The 20,095-nt window shown below is 50.2% G+C and overlaps 1 protein-coding gene across 1 annotated transcript in view; it reads right to left on the bottom strand.

Moving 5' to 3' along the window:
• Window positions 1–20,095, bottom strand: part of LOC101281727 (ALK receptor tyrosine kinase) — a 106,075-nt gene that overhangs the window by 50,648 nt on the left and 35,332 nt on the right. The window contains exons 4-5 of the mRNA XM_033425216.2: window positions 14,918–15,080; window positions 4,564–4,714 (exon numbers count right to left, since the gene is read on the bottom strand). Coding sequence (XP_033281107.2) covers window positions 4,564–4,714; window positions 14,918–15,080 — 314 coding nt within the window. The remainder of the gene's footprint in view (window positions 1–4,563; window positions 4,715–14,917; window positions 15,081–20,095) is intronic.

The following is a 20,095-nucleotide window of genomic DNA, read 5'->3' as shown; positions in this document are numbered from 1 at the left end:
ACGAACTCTCCACGCATTGGCCTGACCTTGGAGGAAAATGACTGCTTTCGCTTAATAGAAAAAAGGCCAACAAAACATCAAATTTTCATCGAATGTTGCTGTGTAACCAGCCAGTGGACGTGGCAATTCATCTTGAGTGACTCCTTATGCTAAAGCACTCAGGGGTGCCGGGAATGAGTACTAGAGAAATTTCCAGATAAATAGCTGAGATGCAATTTGTTTTATGGCATTTTGGATTTAATGATGGAAATAATTTGATATGTTTTAGAGTGGATTTAGTGTGGGTGGAAGGGTCTGAATTGCTACTGTGGACAGCTGACATTTCTCCTGTGTATGTGCAATGCCATCCAGGGCTGGGGCGGGGGCCGAGTGGCATGGAGTCTGCTGGAAGGAAACCCTGCCAACCGCTGCCTGGGGAGGGCCTGAGATGCAAGGGGCATGCTCTGAGGGCAGAGCCAGGGACAGGGCATGGAAGTGTGTGCTGCCAGCTAGGCAGAGCAGAGCACAGAAGACAGTGTCCAGTCTCACTTCCTGACTGGAGCTTTGCTGGGCCATCTGTCTGGATCTGTCCTCCTCTATTAACTGGAGAGCTGCGGGACTGCCCCGGTGGTCCAGTGGTTAAGAATCGGCCTTCCAATGCAGGGGACGCGGGTTCGAGCCCTGGTCGGGGAACTAAGATCCCACATGGCACAGGGCAACTAAGCCCGCGCGCCACAACTAGAGAGAAGCCCACGCGTCGCCACGAAAGATCCCACGTGATGCAACTAAGACCCGATGCAGCCAAAAAGTCTAAATAAATAACTAAAAGAAATTGGGGAGCTGCCCAGTGCGAACCAGTGGTGCTAAGAAGGTCCATCCCCTCCGACCATGTTCCCTTTCCTCCTCTCCTCTGCCTGGCAGCAGTGGGGCCCCCACCCCTTGGGGATGCCCTCTTCCCTTGAACGGAACTTGCCGATGGCTGGAGATTGCTGGAGGGAGCAGTTGGGCTGCAGGATGGCCTTTGTCTAACTAGAGCCCAGCGTCAGCGCATTCCCCGCTGCCCCGGCGGCTCAGGTGTCTCCTTTGAATGGGGTGGGGGGAGGGAACAGTTGATTCGCTTCTCAGTCTGCATCTTGCTGGGTCCACAGCTGCATTTGGAGGAGCTGATCACTTTTCCATGATTCGCTTTCTTGACCTGACTTCTGGAGTCTCCTCTACATCCCTGGCTCCCCCCTCCCCGCCTCTTTTGTTGGTTCCTCTTTTCTCCATTTCTAAATGTTGGGGGTCTGCAGGGTTCAGCCCGTGGTCCTCTCCATCTACACCACTCCCTAGACAATCTCAACCTGTCTCAGTTTATGCTGACCTCTCCTGGATTTGCATCTCCTTTCCAGACCTCTCTCCTGAACGCCAGTGGCCTGTCTTCCTTGTCCACAAGCAGCCTCCCCTTGGCCGTCTACCAGATCAGCTGAGCTCAGTGAACCTGCTCCTTCCGCAGCGGGCCCCAGCTCTCGTGAAGGCAGCTCCCTCCTTCCAGTGGCTCGGGCATAGTTCTTGGATTTTATATTCTAAATACACCCAGAATTCAGCCGCTTTTCACCACCTTCACTGTTACTGTCTTTATCCAAGCCACCATCATCTTGCCTGGATTAATGCAATAGCCATTAGATTCATTGCCCCCGACTCCTCCCTTGGGCCCAAGTGGTCTGTTCTCCACATCGTAGCCAGAGGAGCTAATATGCAAATCGCTTCAGGTCACTATTCTGCTCAAAACCGTCCTATGGCTTCAGTATGTTCTTCTGATGGCCTGACCTGGTCCCCATCACCCCTCCCTCGTCTCTCACCTACTCTCCCTCCTGTTCTACCCACTCATCCTGGCTGCTCCTTGAGCACACCAGGCACGCTCCCGCCTGGGGACTCGGCCTCTGCTCTGCCGGAGTCCCCACTTATTTTCCTGGTTCAGTCCCTCAGCTCTTTCAGGGCTCTGCTCAGCTGTCTTTTTCTCGGTAGGCTTCCTTTCACCACTCTATTTACGATTGCAACCTGCCTCTGAACTCCAGCACACCTGACTCCCCTTCACCCTAATTCTATGCACCTTAACCCTGTCTCTTTTGGGTGTCCTGAGGAACTTACGTTTACTGGTTATTGTCTGTTTGTCCCTCTTCCCCTGGAGTCAATGTAAGCTCCATGAGAGCAAAGGATCTTCCTTTTGTTCATGAATATCTCCCCAGTTCCTAGAACTGTGACTGGCGTGTAGTAGGTACTCAATACATATTTGCTGAATACATTTGAAAGACTTGGGAACTGGGTGGGTGTGGGCTGGCCCTTCACAATACTTGCCTTGTGAGTGATGGTAGTGGTGGAAGCTAACATTTAGACCTATGGTTTTGCTCCCCTGGGGATGTTTGGAAATGTCTGGAGGCATTTTCGATGGTCATTTCTGAGGGATGCTACTGGCATCTGGTGGGTAGAGGCCAGGGATGCTGCTAAACAGCCTACAGTGTACAGGACGGGGGCTGAGGGGTGTGTGTGTGTGTGTGTGTGTGTGTGTGTGTGTGTGTGTGTGTGGCACACGGGAAGAGCCACTCCACGCAGAAATGCAGTAGAACCAGCAGAGCTGCCAAAGCCTGCAAGTTTAATTCTTGGGGTCCACTTCGTTCTCTAGTGAAGTCCATTTCTCGGCCTAGGGAGGACTGGAGATTGAGGTAGTGCCTGTAAAAGGTCTTTCTCCCTTTCTCAAATGACTCCTGAGGGGCGGAGGTGTGGAGCAACTGGGAAGAGCAATTCTTTTCCCCACGCCCATGCTATGCCCGACCCGACCAGCAGAGGGGGCTGCTCTCCGTCCCTGGCTTCTTTGGAACTTCCCTGGCACATCCAAGGTTTGAGAGCAAGTAGGTTGATTAATAAAATGATAAAATGCAGCAGTCCAGAGGAACAAGTAGATTACAATTGAATTAAAAAAGAAGGACTCAGTCCTGTGAAAAGACGTAATTGATGACAATCCAATCAAGTAAAAGTTCCTTGCGGAAGTCAATGCAATCTTTCTGCTTAGATGGAAGAATTACATTAGCACTCAATAAATTCCTGTGAAAATTACAGCGGCTTGTAATGTAATGGCTTAACACTTAACAATCAGGTTGGAAAGTCCTGATTATAGTTGCTAAATAAAAGAGTCCAGACATTTCTCACGCACAAGCTTGCGCCTGCGCAGCTTACTCCTGTTGCTTGGTTTTCAGCCTCTAAGGTGGGGTTGGGGGTAGGGCACATACTTTACTCCTGGCTCCCAGCCTGGGGCCTGGCTCTTAGGAGCCTTGAGGTTATTCAGTGGAATTGAACTGCTTTCTCATAGCTCTTGTTCCCACATCTGTCTTCCAACTCTGCTCTTGAATAAGTTTCTGGGGAAGGAGCCCTGGGTCCTGAGACCTAGAACCCAGATCCCTGCCCCGGTCCCACCCAGTGCAGAAGCTCACCCTCAGGTGAGGGCGTGGCCTGGCCCAATGCCGAGAACCCCCTGCAGAGTGCTGAGTTCCCATCAAGACAGCCAGCACCACCAGGGTCCTGCGTCCCCCAGCACAGGCAAGAGGCATGGCTGCTGCTTTATCAGTCTCCACTGTCTCCCCTTCCTGGTCATTTTAGACCACTACTGGCTTTCTTAAGTACTGCTGTTGGAGCTCTCCCTGTTTGACAGCTGGACACACCCAGTGGGGTCAGGAACCAGAATGAAGGGTTGTCTCTGGGGCTGCAGAGGATGACAGTCTGGCTTGTCAAGTGATGTGTTATAAGTGGAAAAGGGAAAAAGGCTGTAGAAACTGAGCCCCAAGCAAGTTTGGGGCAGCAAAAATAGGAGCCAGAGTCTCTGTGCTGCATTATGAGTGACTCTGGACAAGTCCCTTCACTTCTGTGGTCTCCATGTTCTCATCTGTGAAATGGGGGTAGTGGATTACATGGTCTTTCAGCTCTGAGTCTGTGCTTAATATACTTTAAAAAATTTAATCACACAAATAATAAATAATATGTGAATGCATTATTTTTGTAACAATATCAGACATTACTGACAAAGCACCCTCAACTCCAGTCCCCTCTCCAGAATCAACCACTGTTATCTGTATATTTCAGAACTTTTTCTATGGTTTTATATGCATATATGTGGCTATGAGTCTGTGATTTTGAGCTGAACAAGACATGTTTAGTCTGGTATTTTCCTGTTTATGATAATATGGCTAAAGACAATGGTGCCCTTGCAAGAAAGCTTAGGCAGTGGGCTTTAACTCGCACTTGTGCTAAGAGGAACCACCATTTGCCCATTTTAGCAGAATTCAGCTCTTCAGTTTTAAAGATTGCTCATAAAATCCATGCCTCAGCCTCGGTGCCTGTAGGGATGTGCGACCCCCAAAGCCACACCACCCACCTTCTCATGCACCCAAATGGCCCTGGAAAGGGAGGAGCGTTTGCAGGCAGAACAAAGGGTGAGTCCCGCCATCTTTGAACGTGAGGTCTCCGAAGGCGTGTGTGCAGTGTTGTGTCCTCTGAGGGACCTGCCTGGGTCCTGCTGAGTGTGGAGGAGAAACCCCCGCTCTGGGCACTTACACTGGGGCAGGCATCTTCCCCCTGCTGCCCGACCAGGATGTACAGCACGTCGTCCTTCTCCAGGTTGAAGATGCCCAGCACAGACACGCCGTGGGATCGCATCATCGTGTTCTTCCCGCCTTTCCCGCCAGCGGCTCCGTAGCCTGATATGCTGCAACAGGACAGAGCGCATGGGTTCCTGCCATGGTATGAAGACTGACTCCCCTTCTGCCAACCCAGCGGCTCCTAACAGGCTGAGCGCACCACCCTCGTGCTGGAGGTCTCTCCCCTGCATCAGCCCATGAGGTCAGCAAGGAGGGTCCTCTCTCCACTGTCAGGAGAGGGAGGTCAAGTTCAGAGAGGGGCAGGGAGATGCCTCATTCACAGAGCTAGGAAGGTAAAGAACTAGTAAGGGGTAGAAGAGAGGGAGAAGGGGGGCAGGGAGAGAGAGAAGAGATGAAGACAGGGGGAGTCTGTATTAATGTAGGCTGTTGGGGTGATGGTGTCCTGAATACCTGGGGTTTCCTGTTATGGACTTCTCTCCCTGTCCAAGAGCAAAGAACTCATGTGGTCAACCTTAGACAAGTAATTGAACTTTCCAGTTCCTCATCTGTAAAATGGGGATAAGAAAAACCTACCTTCTAGCCCAGGTGTGTGGTGAAGATTGAAGAAATGAAGTGTCGCAAGTCTCAGAATTGTGGCTGGCAAGTAAGAAGCACCCACTAAGTATTTATTATTATTCTTACTGGTTGAAGGAGCAGTAATTGAGTTGGTACAATGTTTTAAAGTCTCCCCACGGGGTCCAGACACAAGGAGTCCCACATGGAATGATTGAGGAGAGCGGTGTTTACGAGCACAGACTGTTTATTCGCATCCCGCCAGCAACTCCTTCTGGAGCAATGTGTGTGTGGACAACAAACAACCAATCATGATGAAAATAAAACCAGCAAGTGGGGATGCGGGAGTATTTCTGCTGCCTCTTAGGTTGTTGAGTTGAAGTCAAGCAGGGATGGGGGAGAAAGGACCCAACTGATGAACCGTATCAGAACAGCGGTGTGCCCTGAAGACAGCTCGCGAGCCCGATATACACGCCTCCCCAGAGACCGGCTGCCAGGGAGAGGGACTTGGGGGGCTTTCAAGTCCCTGCATATTCAGATCCAAGGTCCTTGAAGAAAAGCTTCCGGGGAGAGCTGCAAGATGGTTTTGCACATGTGCGCACACGGTGGCTTCTCCACCTATACTTCTAGGAAATGTCCTGTGTTCCAAGCATGGGAGGGGCCTCTTGGAGGCCTTCCTAAGGCAGAGCCTGGGCCTGTTCTGCAGAGACAAGCCTGGAGGGCCAGCTGATGGCTAACGTGGCAGGTGAGGACCTGAGGTCTCTGTAGAGAGCGAAGGAGAATTGAGCCCACTGTCCTGTCTCCGGGGCCCGGCACCGATGGGAGATCATTGCAAACTGGTGTAAGGCCACGTGCCTAAGACGAGGCGGGAGATGGGCTCCAGGCCCTCGGGGGGCTTCCAAAGAAATTGGGGAGACAGAGTTATGACATCTCCCTGTGGGGGTGGTTATATCAGGGAGGCAAAGCGGAGGCACCAAAGGGCTCTGGGGTTCCATGTGAGGAGTGGACCTCTCAGAGTCCCAGATCCTTCCCTCGTCAAAGAGGGACCATTCTTTCCTTTCCGAACTCACAGGGGCATGGGAAGGTTCAACATCTGAAGGAGATAATGGGTGAAAGCCCCGAGAAAGTGGCAGGTCTCGGCACAAATCAGGGCCATCAGGTGCTCGGGGCCCCGGGAAAGAGGCGGAGGACTGCGACCGACATTGAGGCAGCGGAGCTGGAGGCCTTGGCTGGTTTGGGGCGTGTGGGGTGTGGGTCTGAAGTCGGCTTCATGGTGGAGATGGTGGTTGGGTAGGACCCAGACAAGCAGAAAGAGGTGGAGGGTACGAGTCAGACTTGTGTGAACGTGAATGAAGAGGCAGGAAACCTAGGCGCTGGGGTGGGGGAGTGGGGCGTCGTAGCTCTGCAGAGGGAAGTAGGGCCGATTCCTGAGCGTCCTACAATGTGCCAGGCGTGAGTGCCTATGGCGTCCCCCCAGCAGCCGTAGACAGTAGCTGTTAGCGATCTCACTTGGCAGTTGAGGAAACCGAGGCCCAGAGGGGTTCGTTTGGACCGGGCAAACCCTGGTCCAGAGCTCGACATTTCCCCTCATGGAGCCCATTTCCTCTCCGACATGCTGCTGCGAGGTTATATGATGCACGAGAGTGGTCTGAGAAGCTACTGGCCCATCCTAATTCACTCAGACCCTCAGCCACACCCTCGCTCCTGACCCACTGGAAAAGGAGAGGTGATAAGGACAATTAAAAGGCTGAGGAAGAAGGAAGGCTCATTGGTGAAAGGAAAGCAGCAGAATTATTTAGCTCAGAGAAGGCAAGCCTGGGGCCGGGGTGGTGCTGGGCATTCCAGAGACTCTGTAGAGTGTAGAGACAGCAACGTGGGCGTAGACGGGCCACATCTGTCCTGCTGGCCCCTCCAAGGTTCCGGGGCTTTGGCAGGTTACCTAGGAAAGTCGTTTCCATCTGAAGGTGTTGTGGGCTTGGAAAACTGCGGCCCAAGAGGGAGTCCTCACCCTGCCCACTCCTGCTGTGTCTGAGAGGAAAGCTGTACCCGGCTCATCCTTTCTGCATATTCGCATGCATTATGAATCGTTCTGAACTCTTTCACATGTTTAAATTTAGCCAAAGCATTATATTTTAGAAGTTGCTTGTTCCTGACATGTTTTCCCCTCTCTAAGCCTTCTTTCCTATTTCTCTTGCCCCCCAACCGAGTCTGAACTCCAGCCCCATTTGGGTCTTGACCTGGCTCTTGGCAGTGAAGTGGATGGAAAGAGCCCTGAGTTCTGAGTCATACCCTGGGCGCTCTGCTGGCTGTGTGACTTGGGGCAACTTGCTTAACCTCTCAGAGCCTCAGCTTCCCCTACCAAGGAAAAAAATGAGGATCCCTGCCCTCATGAGGGTAAGTAGTGGGTTTGAAAAGATTACAAACTGCTCCCAAGTGCAAGGGGGACTCTGGGCTGGGGTCAGCTCTACAGACCCCAAAGGAGACAGTAGAGATGGGCACCCAGGTGTCAGCAGCTGGAGTTTGCTTTCCTGCGTGATGGCCTCAGCCCCACGTTTCCACCTGGACTATTACTGGCTTAAAGACACGGGACTGGCGGCTGCCCACCTGGGCTACTGGTAGGGGGTAGTGCCTCCCTCATCAGCCCTGTGAGGCCTGAAATCCCACCACAGAGCTTCACTCCTTTGGAAACTTCTAGCTGCTACTAGAAGGCCCATCTCCTCCTGGGTGGGCTGTGCCACAGTGAAAAGAGCACAGGCTGGATGCAGACAGACCTGGATCCAAATCCAACTCCGTCACTCAGGGCCAGGAACTGGGTTAGACATCTCCTGCCCGGGTGTTGGCCTTGCACTTGGTCAACCTTGACAGCCAGAGCCTCCTGAACTTTTGTGTCCAAGGCACCTTGCTTACCTCTCCTGGTTCTGGCCCTGTTACTCGCCAGCTGTGTGACCTTGGGTAGTTTATGTACCCTCTCTGAGCTCCAGTTTCCTCATCTATAAAAGGGGGATAAGAATATTTACCTTAAAAGGTTGTTGTGAGAGTTATATGAGATAATGCCCCTTATAAGGGGCCTAGTTCAGCCCCTGGAGGGTAGCTAGTGAGTAACAAATAGTAACTGCTGTGCTAATGTACACCTGGGGGAGCCTGTCCACTCCTCTCCTGGGGTGACTTCTGAGAAGCAGAAGGGGGTAAGTGAATAAGGCCCCGGATTCTAGAGAGCAGGGCAATAGGTGGAGCAGGGTGTGGCCGAGGAGCCAGGGTCAAGGGTGTTCAGTTTCACCCAGGACCTATTTCCACAGGGAGGCAGTGGGAGCATAAAGCCAGCCCTGGTGCTCTGAGGACCCCCGAACTGTACGAATCATGTTACACAGACTTGTGCCAGAGTAATGACCTCAGCCTGAATCTTCGAAGCCTTTTCCCATCCCTTGTAAACAACTTATTTGGATGGTTGACAAATGACAACAAATTAAAATACTTGCCACTCGAGTGGGGAAAATGCCTCGCAGTGATTCCAATTTACTGGAAGTTACAGGATACTGTTCTCAACGAGCTGATGCTGTAATTTTTTTGTTTGTCTTCATCTAAACCCACGTCCCCTAGTCAGCATGGATGTTTATTGGGTTTGCGTTTTGTATTATTGACTGTGAGCTATTGTTACCTGATGTAATTGAGTTGTGAATCTTCTTAAAATAAAGAATTAGCTGCAAATCAAAGTGGCTGCCTGCTGGAACCTGAAAGGAGAGCACAGCTGGTGTGCAGCATGATGGCGGTGTCAGCGGCACACTTGGTGGGGCTGCCGGGGGCGGTGGAGGGGGGGAAGGAGTGAGAGGACCCCACCAGGGGAAGCAGGAAGCACCTCATTTCTCTTCCACACCTGCTCTGGGCTCTGCCTCTAACACCCAGTGGGACCTTGAGTGAGTCCCTTCCATCCTCTGTGTCTCGGTTTCCTCCTCTGTGAAATCAGAAGAGTTAGGTCCGCCCTGTGTATCCATCCTGCCTCCAGGTCTGCTGTGCGAGCACAGGAGACATTGGGTATGTGCAGGGCTTGGTCAGGGCGAGAGCTCTGTGCAGGTACAGAGTCGTATGATCCAGATGGGTCAAGCGAGCCATCAGATGACACCCCCGGGGGTCAGCGGTGGAGGCGTGTGCTCCTTGATGCCCCAGTTCCATTCCAGTTTTGCACCAATGTGTAAGACTCATCGTCCACTCATTCCCTACCACCTTCCTGACCCAGGAATATCAGAGCTGGAAGAGGTGTCAGTGACCTCTCTCTCCAACCCCTCCTTCAACAGATGAGAGCAGGGGCAGCACACTTTCAAGGTCATACAGTGTGTCAGAAGTTGAATCCAAACTTCATTCTGCCTGCGGCTCATGGATCTTTGCTCAGTGCTGCCCCCCTCCCTCCACTTTCCCTGCTCTGTGCTCTTCATGGCTGTGGCTATCTGCACAATTACTCTGGCAATGAATCATGACTTGTGACTCTCTTCTACAATTGTTTAGAACTTGATTGGCATTGTGGACTGTTAGTGAACTTTTCTGCCCTGTGGCCTTTGCAAAGACTGCAAGGCCCCAGAGGCTCAGTCCTCCCTACAAGGTCTGCAGCATCTATTCAGTGCCTGGCAGACAACCGGAGGCCCCTCGCCCCACACCACCCCGGCTCAGAGCCGGGCAGGCAGTAGGCGCTCCATGGGATGCCTGTGGATTTGAACGATGGTGTCATCCAGCTGTACGTGCTGGGCTGTGGAGCCAGGTGAGGAAACCAGTGTCAGTGATGGAGGCCGTCAGGAGCAGCTGTGGCCCAGGTTGGCTGGGGGGCTTCGCTGGCTCCAGCTGGGATCTGAGACCTCTTGTACGTGATGTCCGAGGAACAAGTGAACCATGTGAGAACTGTCATCAGGAGCTGTGGGCTGTGCTTGATCAAAGTTTTTATAGACGATCTGTGTGCACGTGGGCACGTGCGCATGCGTGTGCATGTGTGTATTTGTGTGTGTACGTGGGAAGCTGGGGGAGGAGGGGGACAGGGAAGGATTTGGAACCCTGGAGAGGCAGGAGAACAGGCTGTGGGCTGGGCGGAGGGAGGGAAGGATGAAGAGGGGAAGAAGTCAGGACAGCGAGAGGCTGGCTGGCTGACATCTGCATGCGACTGGCCCTGCGTGGGGTGTCACACACCGAATGGCACTAAATGCCCCCGGGCCCTGGAGCCGGACTCAGTCAGTGTGTGTCTCCATTTTAGGCGGAGGCTGAGGCTCCTGCCCCAGCACACACCCCACAATCCACGCTCCTGCTCTGATCCCCCTTAGCTGCCCTCCTCCATGGGCGCTCGGAACCAAGACTTGGAAATCTCCCAGATCAGGCGTCCCTCCCACTCCCATCCCACCCACTCAGTCCTCCAGTCATGCCGATTCTACCTCCCAAACATTTCGGCCTCTCCCGCCATGTTTCCCCTGCCCTGGTTTAGCCCCATGTGACTCTTGCCTCCATGACCTCACCAGCCTTCCCTCTGTTTTCCCTGCCTCCCCACTTGCTTCTCTCACCACCACCATCACGCTGGCACCAGAGGAGCTGAACGTGTTCGGGAGGTGAGGCTCCAGCCTCAGGGCCAGGTCCTGCTTCAGCTCCTGCAGGCCCTGGCTGGCCCCAGGGGCTCCTTCCACCAGGAAGGCCCTCCCCTCGTCTTCGTAGACAACTCTGTCACCTTCAAGACTTAACTCAGGCTTCTGTCTCCCTGTGGAAGCCATCCATGAACTCAGGCCCTTCCCCTGGCCTCTGACACAGGGCTGTGTGTAAGCCTCCATTGCAGTACTTTCAACATCACACTGAAATGCTTTGTTCCTACATCTACCGCTGACTGGGGCTCCTCTTGGGCAGAAACTGGGTCTTGCACCTCTTTATATAGGCATAGTGTCCTAACAGGTGCTAATATGGTCTGCTGAGACGTGCAAAGCAGGAGGGGAGCAGGTATGGACACCTGTCCTGTTCTGACAGAGGAAGTGGCAAATCCAGGGGAAGGGGAAGGGGAAGCCCAGGGCAGGAAAGCAGTGTGGGCGTGTGTGGGGAGGAGATGGGGATTTAGGTTTTGCCCCAAAAGCCCCACCTTAGCCTGGCACGTCCCACCTGTCTCCTTCCTGGCCTGTCCTTCCTCTCCCTCTTCGTGGTAGTAGACAAAGGTGTAGAAGATGGGAGAGGAACACCGGGTAAATGACCGGTTAATTAAGAGTGGAGGTGTTTTCATTACTATATATAAAATAGATAACTAATAAGAACTCACTGTATAGCACAGGGAACTCTACTCAGTAGTCCGTAATGACCTATATGGAAAAAGAATCTAACAAAGAGCGGATATATGTATACGTATAACGGATTCACTTTGCTGTACAGCAGAAACTAACACAACATTGTAAATCAACTATACTCCAATAAAAATTAATTTAAAAAAAGATTTTTTTTCTTTTTTTCTTTCTTTTTTACCTGTATGCATCCCTGAGCAAGCCCCAGGCAATGACGTCTCACTGTGGCACACAGTGGGTGCTTGATAAGTATAGCTCGCTTTCCCTCACCTCTCTGATCAGTAGGTAGAGACCTTGACTGTAGCAATAATCATGCCAGGCCTCAAGCTGCAGCCAGGCAGAACTAGCTGAGCACCACACTCTTCCAGGAATAGATGGACTCCCTAAGGAATGATTCCAACCTTTCTGTTCTCAAGAACCTCTTACATCCATCCTCCTGTGTGTCCTACGTTTGTCTCACTAGACGAACTGCACTTACTAAATAAGAATTAGTTAATATGGAGAAAATATCTTCCAGAAAAAGGGCACCTGACTTCTCAACCTGGATATTCTGACTTGGGGACATTTCGATGTGGTCTGTATAGCAAATCATTAAATGGTCTGCTTCTTTGATGCGATGTTATGTGACCAGCAGACATTATTGTCCAAGTCTCAAGCCTCATCCAGGGTCAAGGATGAGGTGAGGGTCAGGAATATCTGTAAGTCTTTGTTGGGTTAAAAAACAAGGAGTCAACAGCAACAACAAAAACCCAAAGGCAACATTGTTTGGCTGTGATTCTTCCATTTTGATATGGTGCTTCTCAGGCCAGTTCAGAAGAGTCCCCTTTACAAATGTGGGCACTTCGAAGTGTCCTGCTTCAACAGAGAAACGGCTCCTGCGCGTGTTTCGGAGTGTTCAGCGGGCAGTGCTGGGGGCTGGGAGCTAGTCTCAATATTCCAAAGAGAGAAACGGAAACCATTCTCTGATTTGGGCTGGGCTTGTAGCAACATGGGTGGTTATACCGTGGCAATTTACACAGATCAGAAACCTGGCTAGACTTAGATGTGGCTGTGATTAATAAAAAATAGGAAAATGAATTATTACTTAATAAGTGTAGTTTGGCAGGCAAAACCTTTCAAAAGGCAGGGCCTAGCTGAAGAAGTCAGAAAAAAGTCCTTGGAAGCAGAGAAGTCAGGAACTATAGCTGTTCCTGGAAATGCTGTCTGGCCACTGCCTGACACCACTCCAGGGGATTTCGCTGCCGTCACCTGGGCTGGGGAGCACCTGCCACATGCAGGGCATGTGCGAGGCACTTGTACGTGATCTTTGCAACCAACTGGGCAGGTGTTAGCAACCCCCAACCTTCGCCTTTTACAGGTGGGGAAACAGAGTCTCAAGAGATTAAATAACCCGCCCGAGTTTGGAAGTGGGTCTGATTCACACTATCTCAGGAGGAACGCAGCTCAAGGGGACCTCCATAAGTCGCAGAGGACTTCGAGCCAGTCTAGCCTGGGAGTTGCCCTGGGCAGGGATGGGACAATGGGTTTTGCTGGGGGTAAGTGTTGAGGTCTCTGTCTGCCTTACAGCTCCTCTGCTTTCTTCTTCACATTGCTTTTTGTATGTGGGGATCTGCACCAAGGGCTGGGCTGGCCACTATCCCTTCAGGCGGTGGGGCCTCCCCTCCCAGGCTCTCACTTCTGGAGGCTTCCTGGAGGTGGGTGCTGCATGATTCCTATGCCCCCTTCCATTTCCTGTTTCCTGAGTGGGAGTTTTAATGGAAAGAACCAACAGACTTTGAGACTGAGGGTCCTGGGTTCAAATTCCAGCTTTGTCACTGACTGAGTGGCCTTAGATCTATTGCTAAGCTTCCTGACACGTTTCTTCATACGGAATCAAGGGAATATGAATAAAAACAATAGTAATAACATCTACCTCATTGTGAAAAGGAGGAGGAATACCTAGTGGGTCCTCAACAGATATGCATCCCCTTCTCTCTAGGACAGTGGATGACCCCTGGAAATTCAGCCAGGTCGGAAGGGGAGGCCCGGCCTGCTCAGTATGGCGTGGCCAAGGGTAGCCGGAGGTCTTTGGCCATTTACCAGGGATGTGTGGGACCTGGAGCAGCTAATCTGATTGCAGTCAAGCCTTGTTATTGCATTCCTGCCCAGAATGTCATTTAAAAAGCACTCAGGGCTTTCCCCGGAACGCATTTACACTGAAGTCCCAGGGGTGGGAATGTGCGGAAAACAGGGCAACCTGAGAAGCCCCTTTCCTTCCCAGGGGGCTGAGGTTGTGCCGGGGGTTGGGGGCCGCGGGAGGGGAAGCAGCTCACTTCCCACTGTGTTCAGCCTCTAGGGGGCATCTGTACAAATGACAGCAAAATTACGATGCTTCCTGTTTACACAGCCCAGCCGTGTGCGGTGGGAGGAACCTCTGCAGAGCTGCGCCTCCGAAGTCTGGGCTTGGAGGCCATTTCTTGACCACGTGGCCGTGGGAAGCTCCTGACGCTCTGAGCCTCCGTTTTCTCAACTGTAAAATGAGGACTGCGGCACTGGCCTTGCCCACGGCATCAAGCTGAGCGAGGATGACAGCATGTGCTGTGGTTAACCCAGCGGCTGCATTGGCGTCATCTGGGAACTTGCTAGAAATTCAGATTCTCGGTGAATGAATGAATATGGATGGATACCATGAGTACAGTGAGTACCACTGGTGTCTCCCTCCTCAACCTGCATCCAATAAATGTCAGTGTTTTGTCATATTTGCTTCATTAATGTAAAAATGTTTAGCATGAAAAAAAGAAATTCATATTCTTGGACCCCAGTCCAGACCTATAAAATCATACATTCCGCGAGTGGAACCAGCAATCTCTGTTTTAACTGGCCTTCCTGTCATTCCGATGCCCGCTCAAGGTTAGGAGCCACTGGTCTAGGCCTTGCCATTAGCTTCGCTTAGCTGAGTGCCCGTTGGAGTCGGGCCTCCCTCCAGCCTGGCCTGGCTCTGGTGGAACACTGTGGGGTTGGGCCTGGGATAGGAGTTCCAGAATAGTTGCTTCACTTGAAAACAATGAAGGCCCAGGAAAGGAGGCTCAAGCATAAGAAATCATCTTGCACGTGTATCATACTTTCGTCTCCCAAACATTCTGACATTCATTGCCTTATCTGAACAGCATGAAGTTCAAAGAACAGCTCACTACAATTACAGTTATTAATAAAGCTAGAGAATGTTCTGAAGCTGGTGCGCGCATGCATATCATCTCCACAAATGAGTCTGGGCTCCTTGAGGACAGAGGACGCAGCTTCCTTTCTTGCCATACTCCATTATCCCAAATCTCCTCATCTCCAGCCCTTACACTCCAATGTGGGCCAGAGTCTGTGGCCTCGGAGCCTTGGCCTGCCCGGGCACCCCAGGACAGCAGGCATGCACCCAACGGCAGGACCCCAGTCCTCTTCGGGAGGGCGGATCTGCCCCTTGCCCTCCCCCTCCCCCATACCCACCTGTAGGTGTCGGTGGCTGGCACCTTCCAGGTCTGGATGCCCTTCAGGGGGCCCTCGCTCCCCACCACCACGCTCAGGTTGGAGTTCCGGTAGGCATTGTTGCACTGGGCCTGCGTCGGGCCGTGGGGCCCACTGGCCCCGCATGTGGTGAACAGCCAGTGAACTGCACACAAGAGGAAAGGCGATCACTCACTTGGCCTGGCCCTCCCTCCTCCGTGGGCCTCCCTCTGCTGCCTCTGAGCTGTCCGCTCCATGAGGCCAAACCCACGTTCCAAGATGGTACCCATGTCGGGGCAAGGAACACTAATCAGTCATTTGAACTGGAAACTTCTGTTGAAGATCTACTGTGTGCCAGGCCCTGGACCAGATAGATACTAAGGGAGAGACACAAATGGAGCAGACTTGGAGCCTGGCCTAAAGAAGCTTACAGCCTACTAAAGGGAGACCCAAAGGGATGCAACAAGACAGGACAGTAACAGAAAAAGAGCCTCAAGAGGGTCTGGCTAACATTGCACTGTGAAGGTTCTGAGGAGGGAGAGAAGACCCCTCTCAGGTGAGACAGGCGGGCGGTGGCCAGGTCCTCTCCTGGTTTCTCAATGAGTCCAGCACAGTGCTGGGCAAAGAACAGGTGCTCAATCTGTGCTATTGTGACTGGATCTAACCCGCTTCCGAAAGTTTGATATCTGCATATAGGATCTTCTTAGCTTGGAGAAGATCAGAAGAGTAAAGTGGACACAGAGTCAGCTCCATGCCCTCCTCCCCCACATTGGTTGGGTTTGGAAATGCATTAGAAGCAGCTGTCAGGCTCTCTATGTAACACAGTGTAAAAAATGGGAAACAGGTCACATCTGCCTTTGGTGCACGTTCTTTTCCAAGCCCCTCACCGCTTCCTGGTGCTCTGTCCTCCCCCGGAGCACCCAATGCTCTTAGGTGGCCTTCTGGGGGTGCCTCAGGAACACCTAGCACATCCCCACCCCTCCACTGCCACTGGGCCATTCCTTCCAAACTTTCTATCTTTGAGCCTGGCTGGACCTTGGGGAATTGTCAGATTTCATCCTGGCAGGAATTTTAACATGTTTACAACCTATAAAAACTTCCAAAAAAATGTGCTCTTGATAAATCACTTTTACTTAAAATACAAAAATCTCATTATAAGGTTGAAGAAATTATTTCCCTTTAAAGTGATTAAGTCGAACTCTACCTACAGAAAATTATGAAAAAATTAATTTGGGTGTATATAGTTTTGTTTGCTGAAGCATAAAATTCTTTTGATGACTTTCAGCTAACTTGATGCAAAAATGAAAGGTTAATTTGGGTTGCTAATTATTAGCAATCAGATTGAGATTTCACTGGGCAGTCTTGATAATCTGAAAACCGGGCTGGCTGTGGTGGGCTTTTGTGACACTGCCCCAGAGCTGAGGTCGGGAGACCTCAGCTCTAGTTGGGGTTCTCATGCATACAGCTACTCAATACTGAGCACTCAATACCTTTCTTGGCTTCATTTTTTCGAATGAAGATGTTGGTTTCTATTTGGTTTCTGAAGGTTGTTTCAAGGGCAAGAAGGTGACGAATCCATTCATCTTTGGTGTGAATGGCTGATTGTTAATTTTCTCATCTATTTGTATTATAAGGGGTAACCTGTTCATTCAAAGGACTAACTCTTTACTGGAGGCATTTCAGCAGAGCTGTCTTGGCCAGATGTCCTTTCACCCTCTCCAGTGTTCAAATCACATGTGTGGGCTGCGCCAGAGGGGAGAAGCGGAAAGGATTCAGGCTTTGAAATCAGCACGAACATCCGAGTTTGGGAGCAGCCTCATCACTGTTGATTATGGGACCTTGATCATGTTCCATTGTCTGTGAAAGGGGCTGGGTTGCCATGAGGATTAAAGAAAGCGAGGGGTATGAAAGGTCACTGTAAAGTCCAAAACTCTAAAAATGTGAGCTGTGTCGCTGACACCTGCCTGCACCCAAGGCCGGTGCTCTTCCTGACAATGGGAAATGCGGACGGGATTTCTGTGTAAAGGGATCCCTCCGCCAACAGCACCTAGGAACTTAAACTCGGTGAGTTGGGGATGACGATAGGAGCAGGGAAAAAAGAACAGCTCAGAAAAGAAGTTAAAAAGTACGCTCCTCCCCGTGGTCTCTAGCTCCCTGAAGCCTATTCTGCAGGTTCAGTCTGTGCCTATAGCGAGCAGCCTGGGTTTGGGGGCAGCCTTATCAATCGGGGGCAGAAGCATGATGGTTCACTTAGTTAGTTCAGTCCTGGAAATTAAAGAATTTAGACGTAAATATAAATATGTATTTTTTTTCCCCTGAAGAGTGTGCTGAGGAAGACAGTTCAAGGAAGGCGTGGGCTCGGCACCCTACTGGAGCATGTCCTTCAGCAGGACCCTCTTCTAACGTCAGCCTCGCTTAACATTGCTCTGAAGGTTCTGAGATGTTCCCAGAGAGGGTGGGCTTCTACTTCTTGGCCAAGTTGGGCATCTGACGGGGTAGGAAGAGGGGAATGGGCTTTGGATCCAGATGGGCCGAATTTTCTCATTGGATTTTACCTCTGATGAGGTATGAGAACTGGGGCAAACTCTACATCCTCTCTGAGCCCCAATTTCTTAATCTGAACAAGTGGAGGTAATAACACCTAGTACTTAGACATGCTGTGGAGTACTAAATGATGACCTAAGCAAAGTGCTTAGAACAACATTATGCATTAGAGACGCATAGTGAATATAGTTTAAAAAGTGTGTAACTTCCTGCTCAGTTTTTGACTGTAAGGAAGCAGAGACACCCAATCTCAAGATTTATGTTCCCCAGTCCATAAAGAAGGGACTCTAAGGGCTGTTTCTCAATAAAGGGACCAATATTTTCCCAACTCAGTGGACATATATTAGTCTCAGGTGGTTTCTATGCACAAAATTCTGTTTTCATTTTCAGCAACTGCTGATGGAGAGGTCCAGAGCAGGAATTCTTTCTAAAGTAGATTCCATGGGAATAGAGGATTTGCCATCCCAGGTCAAACCCATGATTCACCCAGCTGGAATTCTGTTGCTCCCACAGCCTTCGAGGCATGGTGGTCCTCCCTGCTCCCTTGGATGGCTCTGACTCTCGTAAATCTGCCCAAAGTTGTTTGGAATTAATTTCTGTGTCCCACCAGCAGCACTTCTTGGGGGTATGGATTCTCTGAGTTTACTGCCCATTGTGAAGGGCTGTCCTGCTTCTGATGTGTGTGGGCTTGTCTTACTAAAGCTTCATCCTGTCGGTTCTCTTTGCTCATTCTGTTTGGAATCTCACAGACATCACAGAATGCCACGGCAAGATGGGGCCTTGGAGATATCTGAATTCAGTGGTTCCCAAACCACCTAAGGACCTTTAAAAATACAGATTCCAGGGCCCTGAAGATTCAGATTAGTAGATACTAGGTTGGGGCCATGGTGGAGGGAGGACAATATTTGCATTATATGACAACTTTTCCAGGAGAGCCAGCCTGCTGTAAACAGAGTGGATAATCAGTCAAGCTAGGAGTTAAACATAGATCTTCTGAGTTTAAGTTCAAGACTTGAAAAGGTGCTACAGTCACCATGAAATCCTCATAGAACCTTTCTGCAAGTCTGTTTTTTTTTTTTCCCCCTTTTTAAATCTATGAGCCCAGAGCTCAGTTAAACCTGACCAAGTTTGCTCAGGACCAGAGAGTAGGCAGGCCACCATGAGGGGAGAGGAGTCTGGTCAGGGTATGTGGTAGGTAGACCCTCAGCCTCAGAAAGTCCCACAGTAGCTTAGCCTAGCAGAGGGTGCACTTTAGGGGGTCATGGGCGCAAACCAGGGAAAACAGGTGCCCAGTGTCAGGACTCTGGCCCCCCGAGAGGCCATGGGGAGCCAGGGGGTGTCAAAAGGGAATCTGGTAACTGGAATGTTTACAAGATCAGCAAGCAGACATATGAGAGGGACTGGGTAATAAGCAACAAGGGAAAATCTTGGTTTTTAAAGAGAAGATCAAGGTCACAGTGAGACCAGCAGTGAGGTGAGCTTGATGCCAAGTTGCCAATCTGAGAGTTCAAGGGTCCTCACATTTCCCCAGCTGAGAGTCTACACTGATCCCTGAGGCTCTGTGGAGCTGTAGGAGGATTAAATGGCCCCCAAGGAGGAGCCTGGATTGGGAGCAGGCGAGGGAGGAAACCCGGCTCTTTCCTCTTCTCTTACTTAAAAAACAAACAAAAAAACAACCATTGTATTAAAACTCATTTATGAGAGAGAAAAGACAAGAACTGCTTTATCTTGTTCTTAATTATACCACCCACTGGAAACCTAGTTTAATACTCACAGCTATATTGTATAAAGAACCCACAAACATCAAAATACTGATTGGTTATAGACAGCTGAGGAAAGAAAAATCCATTAAGCACTGGGTTTCATTTTAAGTATATTGCAGCCCCCTCCAAGAAGAAACAAATCAATTAGTACTACACAGCACAATGTTAAAAAAATAGGCTAGGTAGTGATCGTGCTGGTTTTATTACTGTTGCTAAGCCATCTCATCTGCTCAATTGAATGCAAAGAAATAAAACGTGATACAAAGGAAAATAAGTTCTCAACTATCATTACTAATCACAATAATAAGGATCTGCCTCACATCAAAGGCCTACATGGTTGTGCCACAGAAGAGTGCTCAATGGCTCTTGTGGATCTTATATACCATTTTTATTCTGATCCACGGAGCTCAATTTTATCCATATCTGTTGACTGAGCTGAACTTCATGGGAGCTGTGGCGTATTGAACCATTTTGATGGCCACTGTAGATCTTGTTAAGCAAAATAATGACCAAAAATCCAAGTAAATATAATCATTCACCATCCATAAATGTATATGACACTATTCTTTATTATAAATTGGAGAAAGTAGCCCTTCTTGTGAGTACATGGTGAAAATTAATAAGTTGTTCTCCTTATTAGGGCAAAATGAAAGCAATATACATATCGTTGCCATTGTGAGGTTAAAACATTTCAACTCTTTAAACAATGGAGTAGCATCCCCTTCTAGATACAAGATCAATGTCTGATTATCGCTGTCTTTTTTTGATGTTAACAGTTGTTGAAGCTTAATGCCTAGGTTCGTTTATTTATTGGGAGTTGCAAAATAATGATATTCAAATTATATACTTTTTTCCTTATTTATTAGTTGAAATA

The sequence above is a fragment of the Orcinus orca genome, chromosome 13 (assembly GCF_937001465.1).
Source record: "Orcinus orca chromosome 13, mOrcOrc1.1, whole genome shotgun sequence".
Lineage (NCBI taxonomy): Eukaryota > Metazoa > Chordata > Mammalia > Artiodactyla > Delphinidae > Orcinus > Orcinus orca.
This window is presented reverse-complemented; position numbering and strand designations above follow the sequence as displayed.